General features: G+C 38.4%; 2 protein-coding genes across 6 annotated transcripts in view; one reads left to right on the top strand and one right to left on the bottom strand.

The window, feature by feature from the left end:
* The window catches only part of USP8 (ubiquitin specific peptidase 8), a 70,124-nt gene extending 64,741 nt beyond the window's left edge, over nucleotides 1–5,383 (top strand). The window contains exons 19-21 of one of the 5 annotated variants that reach the window (XM_021095635.1): nucleotides 1,939–2,071; nucleotides 2,239–2,430; nucleotides 4,408–5,383. In XM_021095635.1, coding sequence (XP_020951294.1) covers nucleotides 1,939–2,071; nucleotides 2,239–2,424 — 319 coding nt within the window. In that variant the 3' untranslated portion in view covers nucleotides 2,425–2,430; nucleotides 4,408–5,383. Of the gene's footprint in view, nucleotides 1–1,938; nucleotides 2,072–2,238; nucleotides 3,725–4,407 lie in introns of those variants that run through there. The other 4 variants (XM_021095647.1, XM_021095634.1, XM_021095641.1 and 1 more) reach the window with 4 other exon arrangements.
* Nucleotides 4,385–16,397, bottom strand: part of USP50 (ubiquitin specific peptidase 50) — a 34,053-nt gene continuing 22,040 nt past the window's right edge. The window contains exon 7 of the mRNA XM_001927656.4: nucleotides 4,385–4,576. Coding sequence (XP_001927691.1) covers nucleotides 4,385–4,576 — 192 coding nt within the window. The remainder of the gene's footprint in view (nucleotides 4,577–16,397) is intronic.

Here is a 16,397-nt window from a genome sequence, read left to right as displayed (position 1 = left end):
TTTAATTTTTTGTATAATGTTATTGGAGATTCTTAGGCAGTTACATATGTTTTTTGGGGTTTTTTTGTCTTTTTTTTGCTATTTCTAGGGCCGCTCCCGCGGCATATGGAGGTTCCCAGGCTAGGGGTCCAATCGGAGCTGTAGCCACCAGCCTACGCCAGAGCCACGTCTGCAACCTACACCACATCTCACGGCAACGCCAGATCCTTAACCCACTGAGCAAGGGCAGGGACCGAACCCGCAACCTCATGGTTCCTAGTCGGATTCGTTAACCACTGCGCCACGACGGGAACTCCTTAGGCAGTTACATATGTTAATTTCAACATTGGCATGTTCAAATTCTTCTTGTATAAATTTCCTAGCAGAATCTTGTTGCATCACTTGTCTTCTTCTTGAGGATCATGGAGGTATAAATGATTACACATTTGTTCTGCTAAAAAAAATTTTATAGCCGCACCCATGGCAAATGGAAGTTCCTGGGCCAGGGGTTGAATCTGAACCACAGCTGTGACAACACAGGATCCTTTATTAACCCACTGTGCTGGACAGGGGGTGGGACCTACAACTCTGTAGGGACTGGGGCCACTGCAGTCGGGTTCTTAACCCACTGAACCAATGGCGGGAACTCCTGTTCTGTTAAAATTTTTAATGCTGTTTGTTATTCATGGAGAATATCTAAAAATATAAATTCAATTCAGAATTCAATTGTTTTGCTTTTAGGTTTGTTTACTCTCTTTTTTCCACCTGGTATTTTTTCCTTTCCCTTTTGTAGCTGTGCCCTCAGCATGTGGAAGTTCCTGGGCCAGGGATTGAACCCGAGCCACAGCAGTGATGGCATCGTATCCTTTAATTGCTAGGCCACCTGGGAACTCCCCAGGATTCATTTAAAAAAAAAAAAAAAACTGTGTTCCTGCTGTGTCATAGCAGGATTGGCAGCATCTCCGCAGCACCAGCTCTCAGGTTCAATCCCAGCCTGGCACAGTGAGTTAAAGGATGAGGCATTACTGTAGCTGACCTGGGGTGTAGGTCTCAGTTGTGGCTCAGATCTGATCCCTGGCCCGGGAACTCCATATTACCGTGGGGTGCCAAAAGAGAAAAACATAATAATTCTGAAATAACCATATTACACCAACCAAAATACCAGTTTTTGATGTTTAAAGAAGCAGAGTATGCCAGGGTAATGGAATGCCATTATTTCAATCACTGTTCTAAGTGCCCACGATTTCCAGCTCCAATTTCCCCAAAAGTACAAGTTGAAATTTGGAGCAACGCTCCTCTGTTGATCCCCTGTACTTTTGCAGTGATTAGTGTTAGAAGTGGGGGGTTTTCATAACTTGATGTCTGTAGAAGACTCAACTAATAGCTCTTGCTGGCCTAGGGATTATGGGACCTAGGTGTGGCCCTACTTCTACCACTCCAGCTATTTGACCTGCGACAAGACCATTTAATATCTGTGCACTTCAGTTTCTTCATTTGTAAGCCGGAAATGAAACTAAGTATCTTTTCTTTTTTCCTTTTTTTTTTTTTTTTTTTTGTCTTTTTGTCTTTTTAGGGCCACATCTGTGGCATATAGAGGTTCCTAGTCTAGGGGTTGAATTGGAGCTGTAGCCGCTGGCCTATGCCAGAGGCACAGCAATGCTGGATCCAAGCCACGTCTGTGACCTATACCACAGCTCCCAGCAACACTGGATCTTTAACCCACTGAGTGAGGCCAGGGATCGAACCCGCAACCTCATGGTTCTTAGTCGGATTCGTTTCTACTGGGCCACAATGGGAACTCCAAAACCAAGTGTCTTTAACAGGTCCTTCCATTATCAAAATTCTGAGTATGTATTTGAAATAGATCTTATCCTGTCTAAAAATCTAGATGTTAATTAATTAATTAGGGTTCATTCTGATGTTTTTGGTTTGTAATTGCTGTAATGTTTTGCTCTGCAGTTTTTCCTATGATGGTAGGTGGAAGCAAAAATTACAGACATCTGTGGACTTCCCGTTAGAAAATCTTGACTTGGCACAGTATGTTATTGGTCCAAAGAACAATTTAAAGAAATACAATTTATTTTCTGTTTCGGTAAGTATCTCTTTGAACTAAATACTTTTTCTTTTGAAACAAACTAAAAAAGAAAGTTTCAAGCAGTTGCTTACCTCATAGGAAAGTAAGAATAACAAAAGGCTTTGAAATTATTGACATATTTTAAATAATTCAACTTAAATGGGTTTTCTACCTTTTTGGCACAGAATCACTATGGTGGACTGGATGGAGGTCACTACACTGCCTATTGTAAAAATGCAGCAAGACAGCGATGGTTTAAATTTGATGATCACGAAGTTTCTGATATCTCCATTTCTTCTGTGAAATCTTCAGCAGCTTATATCCTCTTTTATACGTCATTGGGACCACGAGTAACTGATGTTGCCACATAAGGAGAAGTAGGTTATAAGCTAGTTATCTTTTAACAGGCTGAGCAATACAGCCCTTGAAATGCTTATAAAGATACCGGATCGCTATGGCTGGCCATGTAAGGGAATTCTAGGACAGTGAGAGCTGTGTTACTATCACCATATATTTTAGGTCAGTGCTATTAATCAAAAATCTGACCAGTAAAATTTAACAAGTATTGCAGTAAGCATTCCTGACAGGTACCATTTATTTCAAAAAAACTTTTTAAGTTTGCTCTAGAGTTAAAATAATTAACTAGCTAAGCATTATTATTCTGCTGGTCTAAAAACCATTGTATCCTTTATTTTCCGTTTCACTGTTATGGCCTTTTCACATTTCCAAATCTCAGCTTGATCTATGAATACTCTAGAATGATGTAAAGCAGATAGGAATGTATGTGTATATATTTATTGCACACTTGCACATCAAATCGATGTACATAGTATAATATGTGGTCCTTTTGTGAAGCCTAGATCTCAGAGGATTGCTTTTTTTTTCTTCCTTTTGGCCTATCCTGAGTAACTGCAGTGCTTTCTTAGGGAAATGACAGGGCAAAGCTCTTTTTCTGTTGGCTTTGGGCTGTATTTGTGCACTAAACCTTTATTCTAAAAAAATAAATGGAAACTTTTCTTTAATTTTTTAAAATGAGAATTTTCATTTACACCTACATTAAAATCTTAATGAGAAAAATAATTTAAAATCCTGTAAGTGTTCTGTCTTTAATTTTATATTATCACACATAGGACAGAATAACTAAAGATTTTATACACACATACACACACTTTATCCCACTACAGTGACTTAGAATTTAGTTCGCTTACTCTGTTACATCAGTTGATTCCACTCTTCCTTCATCTTGACCCCGAACTACATATAACACTTACGAGTCTCAGGATTGGGAGTCAGATATAATAAAACCAGACTTATTCTATCAAGAGTGTAGAATTCTTTGGATTAAGATTTTAAAAAAAAGAGTCAGGCATGACTGCAAAACTGCATTATAAACCACATCTTTATAAAGTGATGCATTTGGAGTTCCCGTTGTGGCACAGGGCAAACTAATCTGATTAGTATCCACGAGAACATGGGTTCAATCCCTGGCCTCACTCAGTGGGTTAAGGATCTGGTGTTGCCGAGAGCTGTGATGTAGCTCACAGACATGGCTCGGATCTCAAGTTGCTGTGGCTGCGGTGTAGGCTGGTGGCTGTAGCTCTGATTCGACCTCTAGCCTGGGAACTTCCATATGCCATGGGTGCAGCCCTAAAAAGTGGAAAAAAAAAAAAAGTGATTTATTAATAGGAACAGAGGAGCTTAGAATTTCACTTACCTCAGGGACTCAGTTGTTACAGATAAAATCAATATAAACACTCCATATAAAAACAAAATTCTAAAGGTGCTTCTAAAAGATGTCACCACTAGTGGACTCCCAGGAAGAAGATGAAAGGATAGGTTTTGAATTGTGAAACTGACGACTTCATGTACCACAAGTAGTCTGAGATTAAAGCTTCTTGGCTAAATTATCTGATCAAATTAAATATTTTCAGCTCACATTCTAAGCTCACAGAGCCATTCGAACAAAAGTTATTTCGGTTTAGCTCTGTGAAATATCTTCGGAAAATAACTCTTTGGATATAAATAATTATGAGACAGTTTATGGTAAAAAATAAATAAATACCCTAATAAACACTGCACTTTGAAGCCTGAACACAATATGTAGTCTAAGTGCTTTGAAGGCTCCCAGCCCATTGGCATTGCATCATTCTTATGCTGCCTTTTTTTGGTGGTCCAGGACCCATCTTTGTTATAGACTTATAAAAGTTTGCATAATATGCCAGAAAGACTTAAATGTGATGCAGGTAAGTTGCAAGAGTTTTAATGATAGTACAGAACTTAAGTACCAGTTTCTGACTACTTGTTTTGCAGTTTTCAGGAATTACCATATTCCTAACTCTTGCATTTTTGTATAGGTATAGAAAAGGGCTGGCAGCTATAGAACAGGAGATACGCTGTAGCAGTTTGAACTGAAGTGTCCGGAATCTCACTGACTCGTGTGTCATCAAAGCTATACCAGGCCTGGGTCACCGAGTTCTTGCAGAAAGCAGTGTAGTGGCCACCATCCAGATCACCAAAATGGTTCTAGAGGAGAAAGGAATGTCAGCATTAGTATTTACATTCGAATACTTTAAACACTTGGAATCAAAAAGGTAGGGCCAATAAATATTTTTTCTAATTGTCCCATATACTGGATTAAAAGGAAATGGTAATTTTGTTAAGTTAAATCCCACATATAGCCTGACTGCTATATTTTTCTTAATCACTGAACTTATATATTGTGTACATTGATTATTTAACAGAATCTGTGAATGAAGTAGGACAATATTTGGCAGCATCTAATATTTATTCATTAATACTTACTGAGCACGTACTGTACATAGACTATTAAACATCAAGGGAAATTTTAAAATAAGAAAATAATAATCTTTCCTAAATGAGCTTATTGTTTAATTTTGACGACATGAAAAAAAAATTTAACATTGGAGCAGGACATGAAAACAACTGTATATTGCTACCACACAATTTGAGGCTGTTGTACTTGAACAACAGTTCTCCTGGTCATCTAAGGCCCCCCAAAAGAACCTGTTCCATCCTCTTTTTCGCATGTCTTTCCTAACCCAGTCAAAGAGTGTCTGAAGCAAAGGCATTGGAGAACCTCACTTCTCAGAAGGTGGTCTGGTATAGGCCAGGGGTTGACAAACTATTTGCGCATGGGTCAAAAAGCCAGCCCACTGCCTGTTTGTATATGGTCTGTGAATTAAGAATGCATTTTATATTTTTATACGGTTGAAGAAAGTCAAAAGAATAATATTTTGTGACATGTGAAAATTATAAATTATATGAAATTCAGATTTTTCAATGTCCTTAAATAAAGTTTTATGGGAACCCAGCCATGCTCACTCGTTTATGTTTTTTGTTTTGTTTTTTTGTTTTTGTCTTTGTCTTTTTAAGGCTGCATCTGTGGCATATGGAGGTTCCCAGGCTAGGGGTCGAATCAGAGCTGTAGCTGCTGGCCTGCACCACAGCCACAACAATGCGGGATTCGAGCCGCCTCTGCAAACTACAGCACAGCTCGTGGCAACACCGGATCCTTAACCCACTGAGCGAGGCCAGGGATGGAACCTACGTCCTCATGGATTCTAGTCGGGTTCATTAACCACTGAGCCATGATGGGAACTCCTCCTTGTTTATGTTTTTAGCTGGCTGTTCTCACACTACAACAGTAAAGTTGAATAATTGCAGTACAGACTAGAGACTATATGGCTTGCAGAGCCTAAAATATTTACTGTCTAGCTTTTTACAGAATAAGTTTGTTGATCCCTAGGGTAGAGTGAAGAAAATGGATTTTTTAAATTCATTCTGACTATGAATTCAGCTCTAATACTACACAGTGACCTTAAGGAAACCATCTGAGCTTTAATTCCCCTGTCGTTTAAAATGGGGTAATTAGATCTGTCTTGTCTTACATGGCTACTATTTCTCTCTTAGTGCTGCCATATAGGAAGTACTTGGTTAAATATTTCCTAAGACCTTCATCTTCCCTCCCTCTCCCCCTACATGTTAGAGAAATATCCCAAAGCTGACATTTAAAAGATGCAGTCTTGGAGTTCCCGTCGTGGCGCAGTGGTTAACGAATCCAACTAGGAACCATGAGGTTGCGGGTTCAATCCCTAGCCTTGCTCAGAGGGTTAAGGATCTGGTGTTGCCGTGAGCTGTGGTGTAGGTTGCAGACACGGCTTGGATCCCGCGTTGCTGTGCCTCTGGCGTAGGCCAGTGGCTACAGCTCTGATTAGACCCCTAGCCTGGGAAACTCCATATGCCTTGGGAAGCGGCCCTAGAAAAGGCAAAAAGACAAAAAAAATTAAAATAAATAAAAGATCCAGTCTTTGATCCTGGTCCTTGCCATGTTACCTTAAGCTGATAGGCTCTTTAGCTTCCTTATTTATAAAATGGTGCCTATAATGGTGTGATTGTAATTTGACTGACAGAAACATCTGGTGGATCCAGATAATGAAGTAGTGTTTTAAAGTGACTAGACAGACCACAGCTGGAATATGTTCAGTTGGATGACTTATTGTTAAACAAACAAACAAAAAACTTAGTCAAAGAGAATGAAGCCTCTTTCTAGATTTCCATTCCCAGTAACTTGGGCAGACAATTAGCTAGCCTGAAAGCCTTAGTTATGGAAGTGCTGGAGAAAACCTGTTAAATACCCTTTGAAATATATGGCTAACTTTAAAGACTGTATAACGAAAGTAATCCCCAGAGGCCAAGAACAGAAGAAATAAAAAGATTAGCATAGCATGTGGTTCGTGTTGTGACTTCCTGGGAGTAAAGACAGTCCCTGGTTCCTGGAACCAGGGTACTTGCGTTAAGGACTGGAGGAGGTTAAGTCTTAGGTCCCAGCAAGGCGAGGAGTTGGGTTGGAGATCCACACACATAACCACAACTCTTAAAGAGATTCGTCCTCAATAAAACAATGAACTAGGAGAGAAAAACCCATCCTCCAGTGCTTAGCTTAGCTTAGGCTCTGGGTACATAGAACAAAAGTCATTCCTAGAAGCTTGTTACCACAGACTGACTTCTCTTTGGTTTGGATTCAAAGTTACACTACCTGGGGAATTCCCTGGTAGCTCAGAAGGTTAAGGATCTGTTGTTGTGGCATGGGTTCATTCCCTGGCCTGGGAACTTCAACATGCCTTGGAAAAAAAAATTTTTTTCACTACCTGTGTGTCTCAGAATCCTGTGAATTTTTTTTTTTTTTTTTTGGCCATACCCATGGCACATGGAAGTTCTCGAGCCACAAACTGAATCTGAGCCACAGCTATGACCTGGATCTTTAACTCACCGTGCCATAGCAGGAACTCCAGAATCTTGTGAATTTAATGTTAGAAGTATTCTGGGGTTGCCTTTGGCAAAAGGGAAGATAATTACTTTCTGGTTTGATGTATTTAATTCAGGCTGCACAGGATACCCACATAAGACAAAAACCTAGTAATGCTGAACTGACAATTTAGTATTACAGAACACACAAGGAAACAATTCACCATGAGTAAGAGTTAAAAGGCAATAAATAGAGACTATATAAAAGGTATAGACATTTAAGAAAAAGGAAGCAGACTTTGGAATCCTGAAAGGAACTTCTAGAAGTGAAAAATATAATACTTGAAATTAAAAATTCAGTGTAGAGATTAACTAGTACATAGAATTGAACAGAGAATGAATAAACTATAGAAATGAAACTGAGGAAATTACTCTGAATATCGTAGTAATAGGAAATTGAATGAAGACATTCAATGTATGTCTAATAGGTGTTTCAGAGAATAGAGTATAGGCAATATTGAAAGTGATAATGACTAGAAATGATTAATGAAAGATGAATCTTCAAATTTAGTAAATACCAAGCATAGTGAACCAAAGCATAAATAAAAATTTATACCAAGCATAAATACCAAATTTAGTGAACCAGGCATAAATAAAAATAGTGCTGCAAGACAACACAAAGAGAAAAATCTTTAAAGCAACCAGAAAAAAAGATTACCCACATGATGATAGAACTCCATAGCAGCCATATAAATCAGAAATAATAGGAGTTCCTGGCGTGGTGCAGTGTTTAACAAATCCGACTAGGAACCATGATGTTGTTGAGGGTTCGATCCCTGGCCTTGCTGAGTGGGTTAAGGATCTGGTGTTGCTGTGAGTTGTGGTGTAGGTCGAAGATGTGGCTCGGATCCCATGTTGCTGTGGCTCTGGCATAGGCCGGTGGCTACAGCTCCGATTCGACCCCTAGCCTGGGAAACTCCATATGCCACGGGAGCGGCCCTAGAAAAGGCAAAAAAAACAAACAAAAAGAGAAATAATAAAATAGTTTCAAAATGATAATCTAGAATTAGGTTTCTAGTTAAATTATTCAAGAAAGAAAAGTGAACTAAAAACTTTTTCAGTCAAAGACTTGGGAGGCTTTCCCATTGTGCCTCATAAAGCGTTAAGAACCTGACTAGTCTCTGAGGATGCAGGTTCTATCCCTGGCCTCACTTAGTGGGTTAAGGATCTGGAGTTGCGCAAGAAGTGGCTTAGGTTACAGATGTGTCTCAGATTTGGCATTGTTGTGGCTGTGGTGTAGGCCACCAGCTGCAGCTCCAGCTGGACCCCTAGCTTGGGAACATCTATATGCCTCAGGTACAGCCTTGAAAAAAAGAGAACAAAAAACAGACTTGGGAGACTTCAGGATAACAAGTTATTGAAAAGTGTACTGAAATATATCCCAAGTAAATAAAACTGGATACAAATGAAAAAGTGACATAGATTAGACAGCAAAAGTTTGTAAAGATCTTAATAAATATAGACCAACATGAACCATATAGGACCATGATAAATAATGTCTACTTTGTAGGTAAATATTATAAAGTTAAAACCAGTATGCTAGAAAACAGTAGTAGTTCAATCATTAGAATTATAATGATCTAAGATCCTTCTATTTGTTTGAGAGGAGCATATGGGGTGGGGTCTTAATTAACTTTAGGCTTTAAATCAAATATAGAAGCTCAAAAGTTTTAAGGGTAATTATAAAAGAATCTAAATAAAATGTATAACCTCCAAAGCTGCAGAGGAAAAGAATAAAGAGAACTATCATTATAGTAGTAGGTAAGAAAAAAGCAGGGGGGATAACTAGAGAAATCAGGTTAACACATAAGAATAACAAACAAATCCAAATTTATTACTATTTGAAGTATATGGAAATGTACTAAACTTACTAGAGAGAGATTGATTGGATTTTTAAAATCCATTTCTAGGAGTTTACATTGTAACCTAGTGGGTTAAGAATCCAACCAGTATCCATGAGGATGTGGGTTCAATCTCTGGCCTCACTCAGTGGGTTAAGGATCCAGTGTTGCCATGAGCTGCAGTGTAGGCTTGCAGATGTGGCTCAGATCCATTGTTGCTATGGCTGTGGCATAGGCCAGCAGCTGCAGCTCTGATTTGACCCCTGGCCCAGGAACCTCCATATGCCACAGGTGTGGCCCTAAAAAAAAGGAAGAAATAAAATAAACTTTTAAAAAAATCCATTTCCACATTCTACACTATTTAACATTAAGAACTCAATGCGAATTCAAAGGAATGGAAAAAAGATACAGTAGGTAGACACTACTGAAAGAAAGCTGGAGGAGCTATATAAATAAATTAAAATGGACTTAAAAAACATAAATGATTGAGTCATAAAATTGAAAAAAAGTTCGACACCAAAAAGATAACTCCAAACTGCTATGCATCTAATAAAATAAGATTCATTTAGAAAAATATTACCAACTCCAGGAAAAGTTTGATAACTCTGCTATCATGTTTATATTTCTTATATACCATTACATTATGTGTGTATGGATATACAATAAATAATGACCAGTTGTATTTATCCCAGCCAGTAGTAAAATTAGAAAATCTATAAATGCAACTGACCATATAAATAGATTAGTAAGGATTCAGGGGAGCCATAGCATCTCAATTATTGTGGAAAAAGATTAGTAAAATGCAACACATTTACAAACATGCACAAAAACTGTTATGTTAAAACCAGGGTAGAGGAGTTCCCCTCGTGACATAGTGGTTAACGAATCCAATTAGGGACCATGGGCTTTCAGGTTCCATCCCTGGCCTTGCTCAGTGGGTTGAAGATCCGGCATTGCCATGAGCTGTGATGTATGTAGGTCGAGGACGCGGCTCAGATTCCCCATTGCTGTGGCTCTGGCATAGGCCAGCGGCTGCAGCTCCGATTGGACCCCTAGCCTGGGAACCTCCATATGCCATGGGTGCGGCCCTAGTAAAGGCAAAAAGACAAAAATAAATAAACAAAAACTTAACAGCAAACATTCTTGATTGCCCCCTTTAAAAAATCAAGGAAAAAAAAACAAACACTCATTCAAGGTGTAGCACTCTGGTCTCACTTCCTCCCAGGAGCATACAGAAAAACTTTCTGGTTCATATCAGGAAACAACCCTTAAGTATATAATCTGACAAATTCCTCTTAAAGGGCTCACGTGCTCAGACTTGCTCACCCTAGAGCTCAGTGCAGAGGCAGCCAATTGAGAGGTGCCCAGACTTTATATGAATGAGGCTCATTTGCTAATCTTAAAAGTATTAGTCTAAGAGGCAAGCATCTAATTTAACACACATCTAGGGGACTGCTGGCTGGGGAGCTTCATCTATAAACTCTCCCTCTCCCTAGCTCTAGCTGCAGTTTTCTTTTCTTTTTCTTTTTCCCAGCAGGCACAATTTATACACTCTCCCTCTGCATCACTCCAGCCACTGGGCACCATTGCCACACTCTGCCTCTGCTAATGCTTCAGAGCACCAGTGTCTCCAAGAGGGGAGCTTTTACATGTGTCTAGTTTTGCAGATGCTGCCCAGGGGATGCCTCTTGATCTCCTAGCTGTGGGGGCAAGGGGTGAATCCCATGGGCAATTGGGGAGAGAGTTCCTGGCAGACTACCTCCTTCAGGGCACAGCAGAGACAGCAGACTGAAATATATCCCCAGTCCTTTTATGAAAGAGGCTTATTTGCTTGTCCTGGAGCTTCAGCCTGAGAGACATGCTTCTGGGGACAAATAGGGCCCAACAGAGGTGTTCTCAGGGAACCTAGACTGGTGGATGCAACCTCTGTGCTCTCCCACTGCTTTGCTCCAGCTCACCAATATCTCCAAGAAAGGAGCTTATGCCTTTGTCTAGCACACTGACTTTTACAGTTGCCACCAGGAAACTCCTCTACATTGCCTGACTCTGGTAGCCAGTGGAGCTTATGCCCATGAGTCCCACAGGATATACAGTTATTCATATGGGAAAAAATTAAATCTATACCAAACACATGTCTATAAAAAGGGCAAACACAAAATTTAGGAGTCCCTGGTGGCCTAGCAATTAAGGATCTGGCATTGTCACTGCTATGGCTCAGGTCATTGCCCTAGGTGCAGGTTTGTTCCCTAGCCCATGAACTTCTATATGCTGTAGGTACAGCCAAAAATAAAAATTTTTAAACTTTTGGAAGACATAGGAAGGTATCTTTGTAACTTCGAGACTGGAAGGATATCTTAAATGAGATACAGAAAACAACTAGAAAATATTGATATTGATGTTTTAATTAAAATTAAAACTTCTGTTTGTTAGGAATCACTATAAGATACAAAAACCAAATGAGTTTTGTGAATCTTGAATGGATTCTCATCTTTAAAAAAACAGTTATATAAAAAACACTGAACCAACTGGGGACATTTGAAAATGGATTTATGATTATAAATGGAATATAAGATAAAATTTTTAATGTTCTTACAGATAATACCAGTAATTGTGTGTATGTAGGAGAAAGTGGTTAGAAGATACATTTATTTATGGATGAATTCTCATAATATATGCAACTAACATTCAGATAATTTTAGCATAAATTTTTATATAAATATGTATAAATATATACATAGAACAAGAGAGAAAATAAACAAAAATATATTAAAATGTATATATACACTGGCAAAATATTAATTGTTGTATCTAGATGAAGAATATACCAGTGTTCTTAGTACAGTTCTTTCAGATTTTCTGAATGTTTCCAAATTTTTATTTAAAAACTTGGGAGAAGGCCTATAAAAAGAGGCTCATCATCATTAGTCTAGGGAAATGCAATTCAAAATCATGAGATACTACTTTAAACTCAGCTGTACTGCTAAAATAAAAAATAAAATATTAATTGTTGGCAGGATATGGGACAGGGGAACCTTATACACTGCTAATGGAAAATGATGCAGTTATTTTGGAAAATAGTTTTGTAGTTCCTTGAAAAGTTAAAGTAGATTTACCATGTGACCCAGTAATTTCACTTTTAGGTATATACCTATGAGAAATGAAAACATGTCCACACAAAAACCTGTACCCAAATGTTCATAGCAGCATTACTGACAACAGCCAAACAGTAGAAACAACCCAAATGCCTATCAGCAGATGATTGGATAAATGAAATGTGATAAATCCATACAATGGAGTATTATTTGTCAATAAAAGGAATGAAGCACAGATAATGCTGCATTAAGGATAAACCTTGAAAACATGCTGAATAAAAGAACACATTCACAAAAGGCCACATATTGTATTATTCTATTTATGCAAAATGTCTAGAATAGGCAAATCCGTAGAAACAGAGTATATTAGTGACTGCCATGGGCTGGGAGGAGAAGGTGTGGGTTATGAAGTTTCTTTGGGGGATGATGACAGTATTCTAAATGAATATACTAAAAACCATGTAACTGTATACATTAAAGAGTGAATTAATGGTATGTGAATTATCTCAATAACTTACATTTTTAAAGTTGGAAAAGAAAAAGATAATGTACAACAAACCAAAACTGAGAGAAGTTATTTGCAACATCTATAACTTAGAAACACTACCTAGAGCACATGAAGAGCTTCTTTGAATAAGAAGAAAGAGAAATAACCCTTTTTAAAATGTGCAAAAGAACAATTTTCATATAATAGGAAAGAAATATGGTAAGATTGATTAGTAGGGAAATACAATTTAAGAAATATAATGTATACCTATTAGATGTGCAAAAATTATTAACTGGTAGGAGTGTTTAATGGTATAACCACTTTGATAACCATTCATATTTCCTAGAAAGTTAAAACATTCACATACTCTATGATGCAAGTTATTCCATTCCTAAGTATACACACTAGGCAAACTCTCACAGATATATATGCTAGAATGTCCACACAGTGTTGTTCATAATAGCAAAAATTTGGAAACAATCAAATGTCCATCAATAGGACAATGGATAAATTACGGTATATTCACACATATGCTAGCGAAATTACAGATGCATATAAAAATATGGGTGAATCTTAAAAACAATAGAGTGAAAAAAGCAACCTGCCAAAGTCTAAAGAATATAATGTATTTTTATAAATCTCAAATGCAAGGAAGCTAAATAATATATTGTTTATATATGTGTGAAATAAAATTATATTAAATATTCAAGGGAATAATGAGCATTAAATCTAGGAGAGTGTAACCTCAAGGGGGGCTGAGGGAAAGGAAGGAGCATACAGGTAGACACAATTGCACTAATGATGTTTAAGTTAATTGAGTGATGATTTCACAGGTCCTCATTTATCATGTTTCCATTATATATTCTTTTATGTACATCAAATATAATGATATTTAAAAGATAAAAGAGCTGGTTCTTCGAAAAGATAAACAAAATTTTAAACTTCAGCTAGACTCATCAAGGAAAAAAGAGGGCCCAAATCAACAAAATCAGAAATGAAAAAGGAAAACTTAAAACCAACACCAAAGAAATACAGAGGATCATAAGAGAATACTATAAACAAGTATACACAATGAAATAGACAACCTAAAAGAAATGGGACAAATTCCCAGAAAATTCAATCTCCCAAGTCTGAACTAGGAAGAGATAGAAAATATGAACAGAACAATTAACACTAATGAAACTGAATCAATAATTTTAAAACTCCCAACAAACAAAAATCCACAACCAGACAGCTTCACAAGTGAATCTTACCGAACATTTAGAGAAGAGTTAACACCTATCCTTCTCAAACTGTTTCAAAAAAATTACAGAGGAAGGAATTCATCTGAATTCATTTTAGGAAGCCAGTATTACCCTGATACCAAACTAAACAAAGATATCACAAAAAAAGAAGATTATAAGCCAATACCTCTCACAAACATATATGTAAAAGCCCTCAACAAAATATTAGTAGAGTAGATTCACTAATACATTAAAAGGATCAGATACCATGATCAAGTGGAATTTATCCTAAGGATGCAAGGATTGTTCAATATCTGCAAATCAGTGTGATGCACCACATTAACAAATTGAAGAATAAAAATCATATGATTATCTCAATAAATGAAGAAAAATGTTTTGACAAATTCAATATCTATTTATGACTAAAAACTCCTTTTTTTTTTTGTCTTTTTAGGGCCACACCCACAGCATATGGAGGTTCCCAGGCTCAGGGTCTAATCGGAGCTACAGCTGGATTCATTTCCACTGCACCACAACGGGAACTCCCTAAAAATTTTTTTATAGTGATTTTTACTTTTTTCATTATAGCTGATTTACAGTGTTCTGTTAATTTTCTACCACACAGCAAGGTGACCCAGTCACACATACATGTATACATTCTTTCTCACATTATCATGCTCCATCATAAGTGACTAGATATAGTTCCCAGTGCTATACAGCAGGATCCCATTGCTTATCCATTTGAAAGGCAATAGTTTGCATCTATTAACCTCAAGTTCCCAGTCCCTCCCATTCTTCCCCCTCCCTCTTGGCAACAAGTCTATTCTCCATGTCCATGATTTTCTTTTCTGTGGAATATGACTAACAACTCTCAATGAAGTGGTATAGAGGGAAAATATCCCAAAATAATAAAGACCATATATGACAAGCCCACAGCTAACATCATACTCCACTGGTGGAAAACTGAAAGCATTTCCCCTGAGGACAAGGATGTCCACTCTTACCACAGCAGTCAGACAAGAAAGAGAAATAAAGGAATCCTAACTAGAAAAAAAGAGGTAAGACTGTCACTGTATGCAGATTATATGATACTTATATGTAGAAAATCCTAAAAATGCCATAAAAAAACTATTAGAGGAGTTCCCGTTGTGGTGCAGCAGAAATAAATCTGACTAGGAACCATGAGGTGCCAGTTCAATCCCTGGCCTCACTCAGGGGGTTAAGGATCTGGCATTGCCATAAGCTGTGGTGTAGGTTGCAGATGTGGCTCGGATCCAGTGTTGCTGTGGCGTAGGCTGGCAGCAGTAGCTCTGATTTGACCCCTAGTCTGGAACCTCCATATGCTGCAGGTGCAGCCCTAAAAAGCAAAAAAAACCCAAAAACTACTAGAACTCATCAATGAATTCAGTAAAGTTGCAGGATACAAAATTAATATATAGAATCTGTTTCATTTCTGTACACCAACAATGAACTATCATAAAGAGAAATTAACACAAAAACAGATACATAGATCAGAGAATAGAACAGAGAGGCCAGAAATGAACTATGGTCAGTTAATCTATGACAAAGGAGGCAATAACAACAGTGGGGAAATTATATAGAAATGGTGTGGGGGCTGGAGACAGGATTAAGATGGTGGAATAGGACTGGAGCTCAACTTCTCTCATAAAAACAAGAAAACTACAACTAAATGCTGAACAACCTTCAGCCAAATGGACTGGAAACTTTCAAAAAGATATCCTCCACCAGAAGACAAAGAGGAAGCCACATCAAGAGGTAAGAGCAGTGATTACATGATATAAGCAACCCCATACCTCCAGGGTGTGGGGGGAAGCCCACAGACTGGAAAGTAACTGTATCAGAGAGACTCACCTACAGGAGTGAGAGTTCCTGACCCCACATCAAATCCCCATGCCTGGGGATCTGGCATTGGGAGAAAGAGCCCCTGTAGCATCTGGTATTGAAGGCCAGAGAGGCTTATGAGCAGGAGCTCCATGGGACTGGGGGAAATGGAGACCCCATCCTTGAAAGGTGCACAAAGACATTCACGTGCACTGCATCCCAGGGCAAAGCAAAGGCTCCATAGGAATCTGGGTTGGACCTGACTACACTTCTTGGAGGATCTCTTGAGAAAATGGGGGGGGGGGCGCGGCTGTAGCTTGTTGTGGGGGAAGGACATTGGAATCAAAGCTCTTGGGAATATTCATCAGCTTTGTGTGTTTCTCCAGAGGTGGCCACTTTGTGAAAATCTGGCCCCACCCATAAGCGCTGAGAAGCCCCAGGCCAAACAACAATCCAGGTGGGATCGCAGCCCCACCCATCAGTAAACAGGCTGCCTAAAGACCCCCCCCCCAGGCACACAGCCACCTCTAACCT

Source organism: Sus scrofa, chromosome 1 (assembly GCF_000003025.6).
Source record: "Sus scrofa isolate TJ Tabasco breed Duroc chromosome 1, Sscrofa11.1, whole genome shotgun sequence".
NCBI classification, from domain to species: domain Eukaryota; kingdom Metazoa; phylum Chordata; class Mammalia; order Artiodactyla; family Suidae; genus Sus; species Sus scrofa.
This window is presented reverse-complemented; position numbering and strand designations above follow the sequence as displayed.